Raw genomic sequence first — 17,662 nt, 5'->3', positions numbered from 1 at the left:
ATCCAACAATAGCTACAGTCTGTCTGCAAACCAACACTCTCCATCAATTTAACATGAATGGGTGGGTTATAGGTCGAATAGGCAGTCATATATAAATGTGGCCATGGTTGTGACATCACCATAATAATTTCAAAACAGGCTGCTTTTGCTGCTTACTTTCCATTTACAGACTCTATCCAGTGAATGGGACATTTACATCAGGGATGTCCAGTCTTCATCAGATGTTCATTCCACAAAAAGCAGAAGCACACCTGATTAGTTTGTTCACTCAGTCTCAGGGTTCAAGTGATCATTTGTTCTGTGTTTGGACTATCTACCTCATTGAGTGTCCATCTATGGAAGCTAAGCAGTTAAAACAGAGTACAACATTTTTTTTGGATTTACAAAACATACAAAAACCAAACAAGGATAAACTGCTTCAGCACCACGATAAGATCAGCAGTTGCTTCAAATTCTGGGGCACAGCAGTTTCCTTTGGTGTCATGATGTCAGCAGCTAAAAAAAGGCTTTACGCACCTTCAGACAGGCCCCTGCTGAAATGATTAGTCAGGCTTATCAGCGGCATTCTGCAGTTGTGTTCACATCTCAGTGAGAGTATTCAAAAGGTGTCATTCCCAAAAATAACACTTAATCAAACGTGATGAGCATTAGGGTCTACAAATCAGGGGAAAAGCTGGCCCAGTGGTTAAAGCAGCGGAGCATCAGAACGATGGTACGCAGTGAAAGGTTCAATCTGTTTGAGTGAGCTCCACATGGTTTCAGAGGAGCGCTGAGGCTTTGTTCTCACCTGGAAAGCAGTTTGGCTGTTGTAGTTTTTTATCTCTTTATTCGCCCCTCTGAACAGCAAAACTCGCGCACAGCTATCCTAGAGGGGAGAGAGAGAGAGAGAGAGAGAGTGACAGAGAGAGAGAGAAAGAGAAAGAGAGAGAGAGAGAGTAAGAGAGAGCAAAAGAGGGAGAGAGAGAGAAAGCACAAAAAAAGAGAGAGAAACATGAACAAAGAGAGAAGGAGTGAGAGTAAAAAACAAAGAAAAACAGGGAGATGGAAGAGAGACAAAGAAAGAGAGGGAGAAGGCGAGCGAGAAAGAAAGAGAAAAAAGAAAGCAAATGAGCAAGAGAAAGAGAGACAGCAAGAAAGAAAAAGGGGGATGGAGAGTAAGAAAAAGAAAAACATGGAGAAACATAAGAAGGGGGTGTAAGAAAAGGAGAGAAAAACAGACAGATGGAGAAAAGAGAGACAGAGAAAGTGAGAGAGGAAGAAAGAGAGAAAAAAGAAAGCAATAGAGAGAGAGGGAGAAAAAGAGAGATGGACAGTGAGAGAGACAAAACACAGGAAAAGAAAAGAAAGAAAAGAGTAAGAGGGAGAGTAAGAAACGGAGAGAAAACCAGGGAGATGGAGAGACAGAGAAAGAGAGTGAGAGAGAGAGAGAGAGAGAGTGAGAGAGAGAGAGAGAGAGAGAGAGAGAGAGAGAGTGAGAGAAAGAGAGAGAGAGAGACAGAGAGAAAGAGAGAGAGAGAGAGAGAGAGAGAGAGAGAGAGAGATGCTATCATGCTGCTGTTTTAATGTCACAGCCTCTCTCTGGGCGGCTGAGTAGCAGTGAGAGTTTAAAAGGCCAGGAAAGAGCAGCCAACATCTGGCCCTTCTCCCTCGCTCTCTATGCTGTCTGTCCGTCCCTGAGCAGAGGCCATGTTTTCACACTCTCTCGCACACACAGACACGCGCACACAGACACGCGCACATACAGACACGCGCACACACAGTAGAGGTGTTTAAAGTGAGTGTACGTCTGCTGGGATTTGTGCCCTAGTTTCCTAACTGTGGTAGTTAGTGGGGAATATTACAGCAGTCTCCACCTGCTCCTCAAAAGCCTCAGTGTGTGAGTCTAAATGCTTAATCACTAATCACACGTGCTCTTTCTAATGCTTTCATGCTCCATCTCTCTATTCAATTCTGCTCAATTCAAATTAGCTCAATTGAGGGTTTTTTTTGCTGTGGAAGATAAATCTGCATTTGTATTTGGGTTACAAAGATTGAGATCATTAAAAGAATAATAATAAAATATATATATAAATAAATAAAAGAATAAATAAATGAGCAAAAAAAGCAAAAAGACCATTCAGCTTGAACAACGTCATTCCAAAGGATACTACATGTCCAACACGTCATGGCAGATGTCATATCCTGTCTTGAGTGGACACACCATATTCAGTGATGTAGTAGTGACATTTACAGTTAACCGACATGACATACGTTATATTGCTGGATGCTATGAGGGCTACCTAAAATAAAAATTAGCATGTGATATGAGCTGCCATGACAAACATCGTGTCGTGACAAATACTGGTTATAGCAACATGACTAATATTACTGGACATAATCTGTCAATTTATGACAGCATATGACATCTGCTATGACATGCTTGTAGCATGGATATGTCAGTGTCGTGTAGCAGGGTTCAAGTAAAATGCTAATGAAATCAGACTCTCTTACATGCTCAGATACAGTGGCTGGGGTTTAACCTTCTTCTATTTTAAAGATATGAACAGTAATGGTGTGGATGTGTCATACAGGAGATAAAGTAGACATCTGCTGTCTGCATTTGACTAACTCTGTAGGATCTGGTGATGCCTTGCTAAAAAAATCAATATGTAATTTCAGCCACAGACTGAATTAACAAAATAATGATTGAGCTGCTCTATCACACTGAGACTATAAAGACCCCCAATTTGCCCACAATTTCACTTCTTTCTTTCTTTGTCTCTCTCTTCTGAAATAACACATAGTAGGTTCCTATAATACATTCATCTATATGCGTGCACATGACTCATTTAATAATGGCACTTATCATAAAGAGTACATTAGAGTCCATCTGTAGCGCTACCACTGGATGGTATCAAAGGGCAGGCATATAAGTAAGTAGTTTAACCCATTCTATTACACTACACACAATATAGATATATTAGAGATACAGTCAATAGGTGCCCTCTACTGTTGAAACATCAGAATGGCAGCACTGAGCCTCTTTGCTACTACTACTGCAAACTGACAGGTAGCCTCTGAGAAGGCCACAGATCCAGTGACTGTAACTGCATACTTCATTGCATTAACTGGCTTGCTAAATAATACAGGAGGCCTTTCAGAGTGAGAATGCTACAGAGAGTGTTTAATCACAGTAACTAAAATCCCTAATGAAGCTCAACTCGACTGCCCATAGTTATTAACTTAGCTTAATCATACAAATGCAGCTAATTTGGATCAAGTTATGTCAATGAACGAGTAGAGTAGGAATGCTGCTTTAACTGGTGATGGTCCTCACCATAGAGACGAGGTCTTGAAAACAAGTATTATCAATGTAATCAATTCTGATAAACAAAACACACAGCATAAATTAAGAGATCCTTATTAGTCCCACAACGGGGGAAATTTCACCTCAGCAATCTAACCGATCTGTGTACCACATACACACTAGTGAACATGCACTAGGGGGCAGTGAGCACACCTGCCTGGAGCGGTGGGCAGCCCTATCCGCAGTGCCCGGGGAGCAGTTGGGAGTTATACTTAAATGTCTACTTCAACAAGATATAAAGAAAAAAGGCAGGTAGGCTAGCTAAATACTATACCTGACTGGTTAAAAAAATGTATGGCTGAGATCAACTTGTGGGGCTAAAAATTCAGTTATCTGACACCACCAATATAATACAATATACTACATTTATAAGTTTATGAATCTAACACTATTTATCATATCATACTATATTATTTTTAATTTAACAGTGCTTTACTGACTGATATATATATATATATATATATATATATATATATATATATATAATGTAGACTGTTGGGTTCTAAAGGCCCGCAATGGCTTCCGTACATATTTACCAAGCTTCATAAGGAATAGTAGCTCTCAAGCCCCATAAGTAGGGCAAGAGAATGTGTTCGATATGTTGTTGAATGTGTTGGATACGTTTTATGTTTTGTTTTTTTAACATTTATATGGTTTTGTCTTATATGGTTTCTGTCAGATAGTTAAATCAGGCGTGTCATATTTAACTGCTCATTGGTACATGGGTCTAAACTTCTGTCTTATCATCAATGAGTTCCAATTCTGCTTGTGCTGTTTACCGATGCTGTTTAATCAGCCAATTAAAGAATACAGTGGGTTGCTAATATCGGCCAACATTATCAGCCAAAAGATGTATTGGTCGGGGCCTACTAAACACACACACAAACCACTAACAACTTAGCTAACAACAGCTTGTAGAGCATCACTAACTCAGTAAATATAAAACATTACATCTATAGCCTAGGAAAAGACTCTAGCAACAACACAGCTGCAAATTTGAAAACTACATTTAGAGATTTAATTTTTAATGCTTTAGTCTCATTTTTAATAGTAATAGTGTTTCTCTCTTATAACTGTGTTTTTCTTGTATTCTTTTATTAATGTGGGCATAATCAATGAAAATAAACAAAAATAATCACATCATTAAAAATGTTTTTTTTAAGACTTTGATCTAATGAATATTGTATTCTAAAATCTTTCTAACAGAAAGGCCCTGGGCAGAGCCAGTGTTTGTCAGTGAGTAGGAGTGAAGAATTGTGCCTTTAAGGTTAGCAAGTGAATGCACTATTTGTCTATGCTTCAGTCTTCTCTTAATGTTTGTGTGTGTGTGTGTATGTGTGTGTGCATGGCTGAGTTGAGCTTAATGGTGCATGCTAAGATCATAAATGCATGATGCACTGTTAATGACTGCATTAAAACAAGCATGCCTTGCCTCTTTGCTAGATTACATGTGTGGTTGTTTAAGCTGTAAAGCAGCCACAATTAGTTTGCTTATTACAGTAATTAACACTGACCTTTCATCCTCTGTGAAATTATCAATACATACACTGTCTTTAAAATGACCAGGTACACCTACAGTACAATGCAAAAGACCACCCTTTATTTATTTAATGTCCAGTCCAAACAGCCATTAAGTATAAATGATTCCTTTTTAAACATGAGGAAAAAGAAATAAATATATAGAAATATATATTTTACAGAAAATTACACAGAAACATCACCAACTAAATAGTTTAGTGTGTCCATCATTTACTTTTATTACAGCTTCCATTCTTTTCAGGAGAATTGAAAAAAAATCCAATTATAAAGGTGAGTGGCAGATGTGTATCTCAACCTCTCTTCATAGCCTCATAACTCCAGATGTGAGTCATGTATGATCCTGCAATAAGACAGAACTGAAAGGATGACTCTACATATTTAGGAAATGTTTGAACAGTATTTATGTACTGTGTTATTACAAAGATTGAGAAAAATATAGAAATATCAAATTTGACTTGTGAGCGTGTTTGTGAACATCGTGCACATTTGGAACAAGTTGTGTTTTATGCGTGAGCAGTAGAGAAAGCTCATGTAAGTGTTGCTGGTCTTGATCATGTCAGTTTTCTCTTTTTTTTTTTTGGTGCAATAACTTAAAATATTAAATAAAAAACTGTTTAAGTAACTTCCTTTGCAAAAGCTGCAAAACTGAAAGTAAAAGGAGACAAAGGTGCTATGACTAAACTCCACACATTTTATCCACAGAAATATCAAGAGGTTAAATTACATTTGGAGAAAAAGGTTTTCAAATTTGAGAAATTTTCAAATTAACCTGGAAAAGTAAAACGAATTGCTCTTCATACCAAAGACGACAATTTGATTAGTTTGAACCTGAAATAAACCCACAGTATTATGATAATGACCTCTGCAGGTATGTTATTATATCTTACCAGAAAAAAAAATCTGTTATTAATTTTTTTTTCCCAAAGAAGGAAAAGTGTCCCCAAACTTTTAATAAACAGTGTTCACACACAGACAAAAACACACAGTCCTCCACTTCCTGATCTAGTGGCATATCCTCCTGACTGGTTCCCTGGTGGGAGGAGTGTGATTCTCTCCTCTGTCTCTCTATTACACACTCCTCAGGAGCTGCTTTCTTCTCTTCAATATCAGCCACATTTCCACTCTCACTCACTCTCTTCTTCCACTGGCTCAGTCAGATACTACAGCAATGTGTCTCTACCCCCCAGTGCTGAGGCCCACTCATCTACTACACTCCTCTATACTCCTTAATGCTCCATTACTGCTGAACACACACGCACACACATGTACACACACACACACTCACGCAAAAAGGTTTTTTTGGGACACCTTGCTATTCTTGAATACTCCAATTATCACTTGATTTTTTGTTAGTTTTCTATTAAAGGGCCGTATCCTTTATTTATTCTCCCTGAGATCTGCCTTTGACTTTCACATAAAAAAATATCATAATCATTTTTTTCAGTTATTTTCCATAATTTTACCCAAAAGGATTTCATTTCCAGGTCTACTGCTCACACTTACTGACACTCCTACAACACTGAGCTTCAAGTTCATCAAAGTTTATTCACCTGTATGAAGAGCAGAATATGCCTAAATAATGATTTGAGTTTTCTTTTCCAAACTATTTTTTAAAGCACATACTAAAATGTTTTACTCCAAAGGTAGTTTAACCCTGTAATGGTCAGCCCAAGACAAAAAAGCAATGATAAAATATAAAGACTTCAGTCTGGGCCATGAATGTTTAAAAAAAAAAAAATTATGATACCACCTTTCTGACTGCCAAACCAGTCATTATCTAGAACCTTCAGCCTAAATTGACCTCCTTTCCTCACAACATTGGTACAGTTCACTGGGCATCAAAACAGTTGTTTAATTCTATCTTCCTAATTATGTAGTGTCCAGCTTCAGAAGCCCTATCCAGTCTCGCTTGACTGTAACTACCTAGTTATCATGAAGAAACAGATTCTGACTGGACAGTTTTCTGTTTCAAGATCTTAAGTGTTTAATTTCCAAACAAACTAAAATAAAATAAGTGTGATGATACTATCAAACAAAAATTGACTAAAAATAACAGAAATGTAATTTCATTTTCTAGATATCACCAAGCCATTTCTGAAGACGAGGCCCTTATGTTTTCCATCTACTATCTGCTAAGAATTTTGTTTAAAGTACAAACACACACAGTTTGTGCAAACACACACTGTATTTGTTTAGCAACTCCTGTCTCTCAGCAGCTCTCGGGGCTGTGGAATTGTCTCTGCTAATACTAGCACTTTGCTCTCACACATCTGTGCTGTCTGAGTGATGTATAATAGCTTCTACTGTGTGTGTGTGTGTGTATGCACATGTGCGTGTAGTCTCAGTATGTCAGCTGAACAGAGTGAGCTGATGAAATAAATTAAATATAGCACAGCAATAAACCGGTATAAAACAGTACTAGGCAGTTAGCATAAATGTCTTCGATTGGTGCATTCAAAGAGAGAAGAACACATTAAATCACTGTAGGCTGTTTTACATGTCATACTTGTTCATATGTTCTCAATTCAACCTACACTGTTCATATATTATGTGATCTGTGTTTTCAGCGGTGTAGCTCATTTTAATAGAGAGAGAGGGTCGAGAGAACAGAACATATGCTTGTTTGTACTACTGTTGTGAGTGTTGTTTTAGCTCTGTTATTGATCAGCACATATATGTGAGTCGAGCCAGGATGGATGTTAGATTAGTGAGGGTCAGCTCCAGTGTAATATCATTGGAGCAGAGTAAATTAAGAAAAATAACTAGTACTGCTATACAGTTTGCTCATACGCGCACACACACACACACACACACACACACACACACACACACACACACACACACACATATAAATAGCTGGCAACACAAGTGAGTACACTTCACAGTGAACATGTCCAAATTGTGTTCAAAATGTCAATATTTTGTGTGACCACCATTATTATCTAGCACTGCCTTAACCCTCTTGGGCATGGAATTCACCTGAGCTGCACAGGTTGCTAATGGAATCCTCTTACACTCCTCCATGATGACATTATGGAGCTGGTGGATGTTAGACACCTTGCGCTCCTCCTCCTTGCACTTGAGGATGCCTCACAGGTGCTCAATTGGGTTTAGATCTGGAGACATACTTGGCCAGTCCATCACCTTTACCTTCAGCAAGGCAGTTGTCATCTTGCAGGTGCGTTTGGGGTCATTATCGGGTTGGAAATCTGCCATGCAGCAGTTTCCAAAGGGAGGGGATCATGCTCTGCTTCAGAACATCACAGTACATGTTGGAATTCATGTTTCCCTCAATGGACTGCAGCTCCCCAGTGCCGGCATCACTCATGCAGCTCCAGACCATGGTGCTACCACCACCATTCTTGACTGTAGGCAAGAGACATTTGTCTTGGTACTCCTCACCAAGGCGCCACCACACATGCTGGACACCATCTGAGCCAAACAAGTTTATCTTGGTCTTGTCAGACCACAGGACATGGTTCCAGTAATCCATATTCTTGGACTGCTTGTCTTCAGCAAATTGTTTCCGGGCTTTCTTGTGTGTCAGCTTCAGAAAAGGCTTCCTTCTGGGACGACAGCCATGCAGAACGAGTTGATGCATTGTGCAGCGTATAGCCTGTGCACTGACAAGCTGACCTCCCACTTCTTCAGCCTCTGCAGCAATGCTGGCAGCACTCATGTGTCTATTTTTTGAAGCCAATCTCTAGATATGACGCTGAACACATGGACCTAACTTCTTTGGTCGACCCTGGTGAGGCCTGTTCTGAGTGGAACCTGTCCTGGAAAACCACTGTGTGACCTAGGTCACTGTGCTATAGCTCAGTTTCAGGGTTTTAGCAATCTTCTTATAGCCTAGGCCATCTTTGTGGAAAGCAACAATTCTATTTCTCACATCCTCAGAGCCATGTTGGATATCCAGTGGACAAGTATGAGCGTATTTTACACAAAACACCAAATTTAACAGCCCTGCTCCCCATTCACACCTGAAACCTTGTAACTTTAACGAGTCACACAACACTAAGGAGGTACAATGACACAATTGGGCACAATTTGGACATGTTCACTATGAGGTAGACCCACTTGTGTTGCCAGTTATTTAGACATTAATGGCTGTGTGTTGAGTTATTTTCAGAGGACAGTAAATCTACACTGCTATACAAGCTGTACAATGACTACTTTAAGTTATATGCAAGTTTAATTTCTATACATACATACAGACATACATACATATATTATATGTATTATATTATATGCTGTCGAAAGAAAACCTTATATCTCCATTTTTGAAGTTTTTTATGTAATTTGGAAGCGCCTGTTGCCCTTTACATTGTGTGTCAATTTCATGATGAATGTGTAAATTTCATGATGAATGGGCCAAAAGAAACGACCTAAAATGACTTTGAAAAAAATCTGGTTCCATTGGCTTAAATTAAAGTAGGTTTTTTCTTTCTCCTGTAAAGTTACCATTTTGGAGATACAAGGTTTTCTTCTGACAACAGCGAGATATACATACATATATATATATATATATATATATATATATATATATATAAATATATATAAAATGTATATACACACACACACACACACACACACACACACACACACATTGATACCACCCCCCCCCCCCAAAAAAAATCAAATTTTTCTGCATACTTTGAGCTCAGTAGCTGTCCTCGTCTTTGTGTGAAGTCATGGGACAGTTACAAATCATCTCATGTAGAACCTTATCTGGCTTGGCAAAGTGCAGCAACTTGATGCAGCATCAATTCCAGAAGTGGATGAAAGACATTTGAAAAGGCATTGAGCCATGCCATCTGGAGAGCCACCCACATGCCCAGTGGCACACTGTATTATCCTGTCTGAATATCCCATCACTGTTGGGGTACATGAAGTCTATGAAGGGCTGCAAAATGGTCCCCAATCAATGACATGTTTAGGTGGACCACGGAATCATACCCATGTCATGAGAACCACCATCAGCCTACATTATGCCTTGCTGACAACTGGGGTCAATGACTTCAAGGGGTCTATGCAACATGCAAACCCTACCGTCAGCCCATGAATCATCAGACCACGTCACATGTTGCCAGTCCTTTAGGTTTCAGTCAGCAATCTCACGAGCCCAGGTGAGGCACTGTGTCTGGAGTTGTGGTGTTAACAGAGGTACTCCTGTGGATCTTCTGCTCCCATATCCCATGGAAGCTAAAGAAAGCTGCACCAACCTACAGGATATACATGTGGGGCTTTCTTCACTGAATGCAACTGGGATTTCTACCAGAGTTGCTTGTCTGTCCGCACAGACAATTCTAGCCAGACACCCCTGGTCAGGATCATTAGGCATCCATGGGTGGCCGTCCACTGTGGGTGGTAATGCTTTCTATGACATATTCCCAGCACATACATGACACTGAGGATCGAGGAATGTTAAATGCCCACAAAATTTTGGAAATGAAATCTACAACTTATACAGATGTAGGCGTGCACTTCTGAGCACTTCACTTGTGCTGCTATTAAGTATTAAAATAAACCACAAAACACACACCCACCCACACACACACACACACAAACACACACACACAAACACAAACACACACACACAACCAGATACTGTTTTGTGTTTCTTCTTCAGCAGAAATGCAATGCTTCAGAGAAATCTCAAATCAGGTCAGTGCACATGATTGGAGTCAGCTGAACAAATCACATAATTCATTTACAACCCCAATTCCAATGAAGTTGGGATGTTATGTAAAACATAAATAAAAACAGAATACGATGATTTGCAAATCCATCTCATCCTATATTCAATTGAATACACTACAAAGACAAGATATTTAATGTTCAAACAGATAAACTTTATTGTTTTTTGCAAATATTCACTCATTTTGAATTTGATGCCTGGAACACGTTCCAAAGAAGTTGGGACAGGGGCAACAAAAGACTGGGAAAGTTGAGGAATGCTCAAAAAACACCTGTTTGGAACATTTCACAGGTGAACAGGTTAATTGGAAACAGGTGAGTGTCATGATTGGGTATACAGGAAGCAACCATGAAAGGCTCAGTCGTTCACAAGCAAGGATGTGAACAACTGCGTGAGCAAATAGTCCAACAGTTTAAGAACAACGTTTCTCAATGTGTAATTGCAAGGAATTTAGGGATTTCATCATCTACAGTCCATAATATCATCAAAAGATTCAGAGAATCTGGAGAAATCTCTGCAAGTAAGCAGCAAAGCAGAAAACCAACATTGAATGCCCGTGACCTTTGATCCCTCAGGTGGCAGTGCATTAAAAACCCACATCATTCTGTAGCGGATATTACCACATGGGCTCAGGAACACTTCAGAAAACCACTGTCAGTGAACACAGTTCGTCACTCCATCTACAAGTGCAAGTTAAAACTCTGCCATGCAAAGCGAAAGCCACATATGAACAACACCAAGAAATGCCGCCGGCTTCTCTGGGCCCGAGCTCATCTGAGATGGACTGACACAAAGTGGAAAAGTGTCCTGTGGTCTGACGAGTCCACATTTCAAATTGTTTTTGGAAATCATGGACGTTGTGTCCTCCGGGCCAAAGAGGAAAAGGACTGTCCGGATTGTTATCAGTGCAAAGTTAAAAAACCAGCATCTCTGATGGTATGGGGGTGTGTTAGTGCCCATGGCATGGGTAACTTGCACATCTGTGAAGGCACCATTAATGCTGAAAGGTACATACAGGTTTTGGAGCAATATATGCTGCCATGCATATATTGAGCAACTGAAGTTGTACATCAAGTAAGAATGGGAAAGAATTCCACCTACAAAGCTTCAACAATTAGTGCCCTCAGTTCCCAAACGCTTATTGAGTGTTGTTAAAAGGAAAGGTGATGTAGCACAGTGGTAAACATGCCCCTGTCCCAACTTCTTTGGAACGTGTTGCAGACATCAAATCCAAAATGAGTGAATATTTGCAAAAAACAATAAAGTTTATCCATTTGAACATTAAACATCTTGTGTTTGTAGTGTATTCAATTGAATATAGATTGAAAAGGAATTGCAAATCATCGTATTCTGTTTTTATTTATGTTTCACCCAACGTCCCAACTTCATTGGAATTGGGGTTGCACAGGTGCTACACATGCACACACAAACACACAAAAGAGGAACAACGTTTATAATATTAGTCACTTCATATGAGTTTGTGTGTTGTATGTGTACAATACATGCATCTTTTATATATAGCGGTCCTCCAGTGCTAATGTCACTAATATCACTGTTATTGCCAGCATTAATGATGTGATTTGTTTGTAAATGATATTTCAGTCTCAACATTCTTCGGTGATGAACTAATTCACCATGGCAAAGGCTGGCCAAAAAAATGGTTTTATGAAGAGAGCCATCAGTGGAACTTCCTGCCACTTAAAAGCTTTATTTGAATGACTGAGCTGGCTACAGTGGTGAAATCATAGCAACAGCACCAGAGCAGCTGGGTTTCTGGGTCCAATCACAGATACTTTATATATAATATGCTTTCGATATTGCAGCAAGATGCTATTAACAAGCTAACTTTGACACCACTGAAGTAAACATAAAACAAATAATCTGACATTCCTGAAGATGGTTTTTATTTACATTGTTTAAAGAGACATTATCAGTTTTTCAAGACTAATAAGTGTATATGTTACTGCATGAGTAAGTCTGTGAGTGTTACCTGGTTGTAGAGGGCACAGATGTGTAGGGCAGTGTTTCCAGAAGCATTCTGCGCACTCATATCGGCTCCATAGAACAGCAGGTGCTCCAGGTGCTGCACATGACCATGACGACAGGCCTGATCACACACACAAGCATGTACACACACACAAACACACACACACACACACAGGAAAAAAGTGAGTGTCGAAGAGAGCGTGGGTGGGTGGTGAAGCAGCTAATTGCTAGAAACAATACCACTGCATTTTTATACGGTCTGCAATCTTATGTTGTCATTTCATTATCTATTATTTTAGTGTTATTTCAAAATTTCTTTTTAAATTCAAAATTTTTATTTTTATTTGAATTTTTATTTTATAACAAATGTGTTATTTATGCAATACGCTGTTATACTGTTTTATTGATGTTGGCGTGCAAACGTCGGAGACCATTTATTTTCAGATAAATATATTTATTTTCAAATAGCAAATAAATTCAAGTAATTCATTTTTCAGGGTCAGGATACAAACAGAAAACAAATATTTAACAGAGAACTACACAGAATCCCCAACAACTAAATTCATCATTATATTTTTAAAGCTCCCATTGAGGATGAACAGACAGACCTGTGGATTATTTAATACCTGAAGAAAAAGTGCAGCCTGCTTTTTCTCCTCTCTCTCTCTCAAAGGTGAACGTATAACCTTTTTTTATCAGTTTTTAATATTATTATTATTATTATTATTATTATTATTAATACTGTTGTGTAAAAAAGCACATTTAAAGCTAATAAGTTACATTCACTGTGCAAAGAGTTTGCAATCTGCTGGTGTTTCCTCTCTCTGCCCTTTTGCTCTCTCCTTTTAACATTCACTCTGCTCACTGCTGATATAACACACAGCAAAATTGTTTTGTATTATCAATGTCACTACTCGATTCTCTATTATTCAAAGTATGGCCTCCCTGCATACAAATGAAGTGTGAGCTGTAGAAAGTGTTGAAAAACCTGCACAAGAGGTGCTCATGCTAGAGAGAGAGAGAGAGAGAGAGAGAGAGAGAGAGAGAGAGAGAGAGAGAGGACACAGTATGTAACAATGTGATGTGTGTGAATGGACTCGAGAGTAGCCGGATCACAGTGAGATAAATCATCTCCTATTGTAGACTGAGCTGAGGTTCACATCCTGGCCCATGCACTTGCACAGAGTGTGAGTGTGTGTGTGTGTGTGTGTGTGTGTGTGTGTGTGTGTGTGTGTGTGTGTGTGTGTGTGTGTGTGTAAATACAAAAGTAGTGTATTTACACACACACACACACACACACACACACACACACACTCACTACTTTTGCCAGAAGTTGCCATAGCATGGCTTCAGACACGTTAAGTCCAAACAAAGTGGTAACAGCTTTAGCAAACGTGAATTCATGAATAAACAGAGAGCGAGAGAGAGAGAGAAAAAAAACAAACACACATCATATTAAACTGACTACATTATCACATTTTTTACATTAAAACAGTCACAGGAGACACAACCTTATTTATCTAGAATGTTGCCTTATTTACATAGGATTTTGCTGTCATGTTAGCATTGTCATGCTAACCAGCCAACCCACGGTCTTTAACCAGATATTAAAGACAGGTCTAACCACCGTGTCGTTTGTTCTGTGACCTCCCCCTTTCTGTGATTGGTCCTAATCACCGTATCATTCACTCTGAGACCTACCTATGACTGCACATTGGTCTTAATCACCACATCACTCATTCTGAGACTTTCGTTTACCCCTGCCTGAGATTAGTCCTTATCACCAAATCATTCATTCTAAGGTAAGGACTGAGATCCGTATCACCTCATCACTCTTTCTGAGACCTACCCTTGACTGTGATTGGTCAACTGCACAAACTGGGCTTCTATCAGTTCTGTCCTTTTTAAGTATATTTACAATAGCATATTCGGCAGTACTTTAGTTTCGTTAAATTTAACCCAGTTTCATCTGCTTATTTAGAAAAGTAAAGACAGACTACTAAATGCAATGTCCTAAATCTATTCAGTACCATATTCACTTGCAATACATTAAAAACTAACATATTCCGAATTAATTCAGAACGCAAACTAATTTCAGCCATCCATGGTTGGGAGCACAACTGGCCTCGCTCTCTCTGGGAGGGTAGGATGGCCCCCCCTTCTCCACCCATCACGCAGTACAATGCTAGTGAGTGCACGCGCATGTTAGCTGACGTAACAGAACTGGCAGTTGGCGAGTTCTTCTTCCGAGCACGTTCAGCAGTCCAATGACGTTTCACTCGCGGCAATTTGAAAAGATGTGCTGCTTCACAGGTCTCAGAGGAAGCCTGTGCTATCCCCTCCTTGCACTGGTGGTATTGTGTGACTGGGGGAGTCCTAACTACTGGGTGGAATTCAATATACTGTAAGTAAACTAAGCGAGAAAATTAGGGAAAAAAGGGAACACAAACTGATAAGCCACACGGGTGTGCTCTTGCAATTTTTAATTAATTCATATTGTTTGTGCTGTTAGTTTCCTCATGTAATGCTTATAGAGTATGTCATGAAAAATTCACTCATTAAAATGAAGTTACAGAATTCTTAACATTATTTAGGCTCTCATCACTTGCTTCAGTCTACTGTTGCTCCCACAATCCTCCAGCCATCACATCAAGAAAGCAAACAATTACTCATATCAGAATAACAAAATTTTGTCAATTTGATGATAAAGAGAGAAGGTGTGTGTTTTTCAGTTAATGCCATGTCTGTAACTCTCCACCAAACACAGCACTCTTCTAGTACAACATCAATGCTAAGCTTATCACTTGTGAACATGTCCACTACTGAGTAGACTGGAAAGTTCCACAATCCCACACACACATAGACACACACACACACACACACACACACACACACACACACACACAAATTACAATGCCCTGCAGTGCTTCAAACCTTTCTATACAGCTCTGCTAAGATTCTACTAACCTAGGGGCAAACCTCCTCAGAGGAATAATGTGTGTGTGTGTGTGTGTGTGTGTGTGTGAGAGTATGTGAGTGAGTGAATGTGAAGAACCAAAGCAACAATGTTTAATAGTCCACCTGTCACATTTTCTTCCTGATCTTATTGAGGGAATGACACCACAGCCTCAGGTCAGAATTTGTAAACATAGAGAGTGTGCGCACACACACACACACACACACACACACACACACACACACACACACACACACACACACACACACACACTCCTCACTTAACACTGCTGCTGTCTCTAACTCAGATGTACTCTACCCCAGGCCATCTATTCTCTATGCACCCATTACCAAATCTGATGGGCCTCAGCACTGATGCCAGCCAACAGCATTTTCCCAAACACAGCACAGAATCCAAGCTTTATTCACTCTATTCTTCTCTTCCCTCACGGCACACTGAAACAAGACTAAGCAGCATTCAGCCATTCAAGACGGAGCTATAGTACTTTGGGCTTTAGCTGTAGGAGGAGGTCAGAATGTGGAGGTCAGAAGAGGTGGACTATCTAATAAAACATGCTAGCTGGCTAAGCTGTGGATGTGAAAATGTGCAATTAGTATAGAGGAAACAATACACTCGGGATGTCAGGACTTTGTCGTATGATACTAACCATGTTTATGTGGTTAAATTTAATGCCCTGTTATTTTTATCCTTTCAATGGAAAATTTCAAGTCAGAATTCTGTGTAGTCCAGGACTGGGCTTAATCCCACAGTCCAGGAAGTCAAGCCTTATTCATACATTATATATTGTCTTGATTTCATAGGAAAATGTCTAGGTGGGTAGTGTAACTGTTCACATGACCAGAGCTAGTTACTTCTTAGCATACACCTGTGAGAGTGAATGCCTATCAGAGCTCTTAAAAGGAAGTTAGTAAAACATGTAATAATACAGCTACCACCACCACATTTCACACATATTGCCGATCTCCATAGAAAAATTAATCAACATTTTGATTTTTATTTCTTTACATCATGTGAACAAGCAGCTGCCCTGTGTATAAATTTTATGATGACAATGTAAACAATGTAGCTGTATTAGACAACGTGATTAAGATAATGTAAGTGATATGATCTCCATGATGCACATTTTCTACATTTTTGCACTGTGATACATTGTATCAATGTATTATTAGAGCCCTAGTTGTCATTCAGAAATACTGAGAGGTTGACAAAAGCTGGCAGTGGAGCCCTGCATGATCTGGCTAACTCTCTCTGATCTCTGTCAGACTAATCACAGTTTTATTTCCCTCACAGTCATCAGCTAATGCTTCACAGACTGTAGCCCTATAGCCAAAACACTGTGTGCACTCACTCTCTGTCTCTCTCTCTCTCTCACACTGCTGAAAAGGTCAAGAATGTGAATGTCACGCACAGGCTGATAACTGAGAGAAGCTGTTTACATGAGTGTGAGAGTGTGAATGTGAAAGTGTGTGTGTGTGTGCGTCTGGATTGCAGCCAGGTTTCAGAATGTGGTCAGAGATGGAGAGAGAATCTCTTAAACATCATCCCATAGGCTATAGCGTGTGGTAATTCATTTACACAATGCTCATTACACGTGTGTGTGTGTGTGTGTGTGTGTGTGTGTGTGTGTGTGTGTGTGTGTGTGTGTGTGTGTGTGTGTGTGTTTCTAGCGTCCTGTTGACTAACACTGACAGAAAACTACACATATGCAGTGATCTCGTCCAAGCCATGACTGAGTGGCTTTACACTAGATATGGGCAATTCCAGTCCAGCAAGGCCACCACACTGCAGTTTAGTGTTTATGTTGCTTTAGCTCACCTTCAATATGGAATTGATAAGTAATTGATAAGTCTTAAATTAGCTAGAAAAAAACTGTTATTTAATATTATTAATTAATTGATAAGTCTTTAATGATGTGTTATGGAACTGGTTCTCAAACCAGTCCTCCATGCACGCCCCCCACCCCCACCCACCCACCCCGCCCAGATAGTCCAGATTTTTGCTTCCAAATCGGAGCAACACCTACTATCTAGTACAGGTGATATAGGAGATGAGATAAAGTGGACAGCATGTGCACAGCATGACGAAAATCAGTTTCCACAGTATGGCTGGTAGA

At 39.5% G+C, this 17,662-nt stretch overlaps 1 protein-coding gene across 6 annotated transcripts in view; it reads right to left on the bottom strand.

Moving 5' to 3' along the window:
* Window positions 1–17,662, bottom strand: part of shank3a (SH3 and multiple ankyrin repeat domains 3a) — a 284,439-nt gene that overhangs the window by 142,902 nt on the left and 123,875 nt on the right. For all 6 annotated transcript variants that reach the window (XR_001858864.2, XR_005130467.1, XM_037539957.1 and 3 more), the window contains exons 7-8: window positions 12,577–12,693; window positions 788–865 (exon numbers count right to left, since the gene is read on the bottom strand). Coding sequence is in view for 4 of the 6 variants with exons in the window: in XM_037539957.1 (XP_037395854.1) it covers window positions 788–865; window positions 12,577–12,693 (195 nt within the window). In the remaining 2 variants the exon portion in view is untranslated. The remainder of the gene's footprint in view (window positions 1–787; window positions 866–12,576; window positions 12,694–17,662) is intronic.

Source organism: Pygocentrus nattereri, chromosome 7 (assembly GCF_015220715.1).
Source record: "Pygocentrus nattereri isolate fPygNat1 chromosome 7, fPygNat1.pri, whole genome shotgun sequence".
In the NCBI taxonomy this organism is placed as follows: domain Eukaryota; kingdom Metazoa; phylum Chordata; class Actinopteri; order Characiformes; family Serrasalmidae; genus Pygocentrus; species Pygocentrus nattereri.
This window is presented reverse-complemented; position numbering and strand designations above follow the sequence as displayed.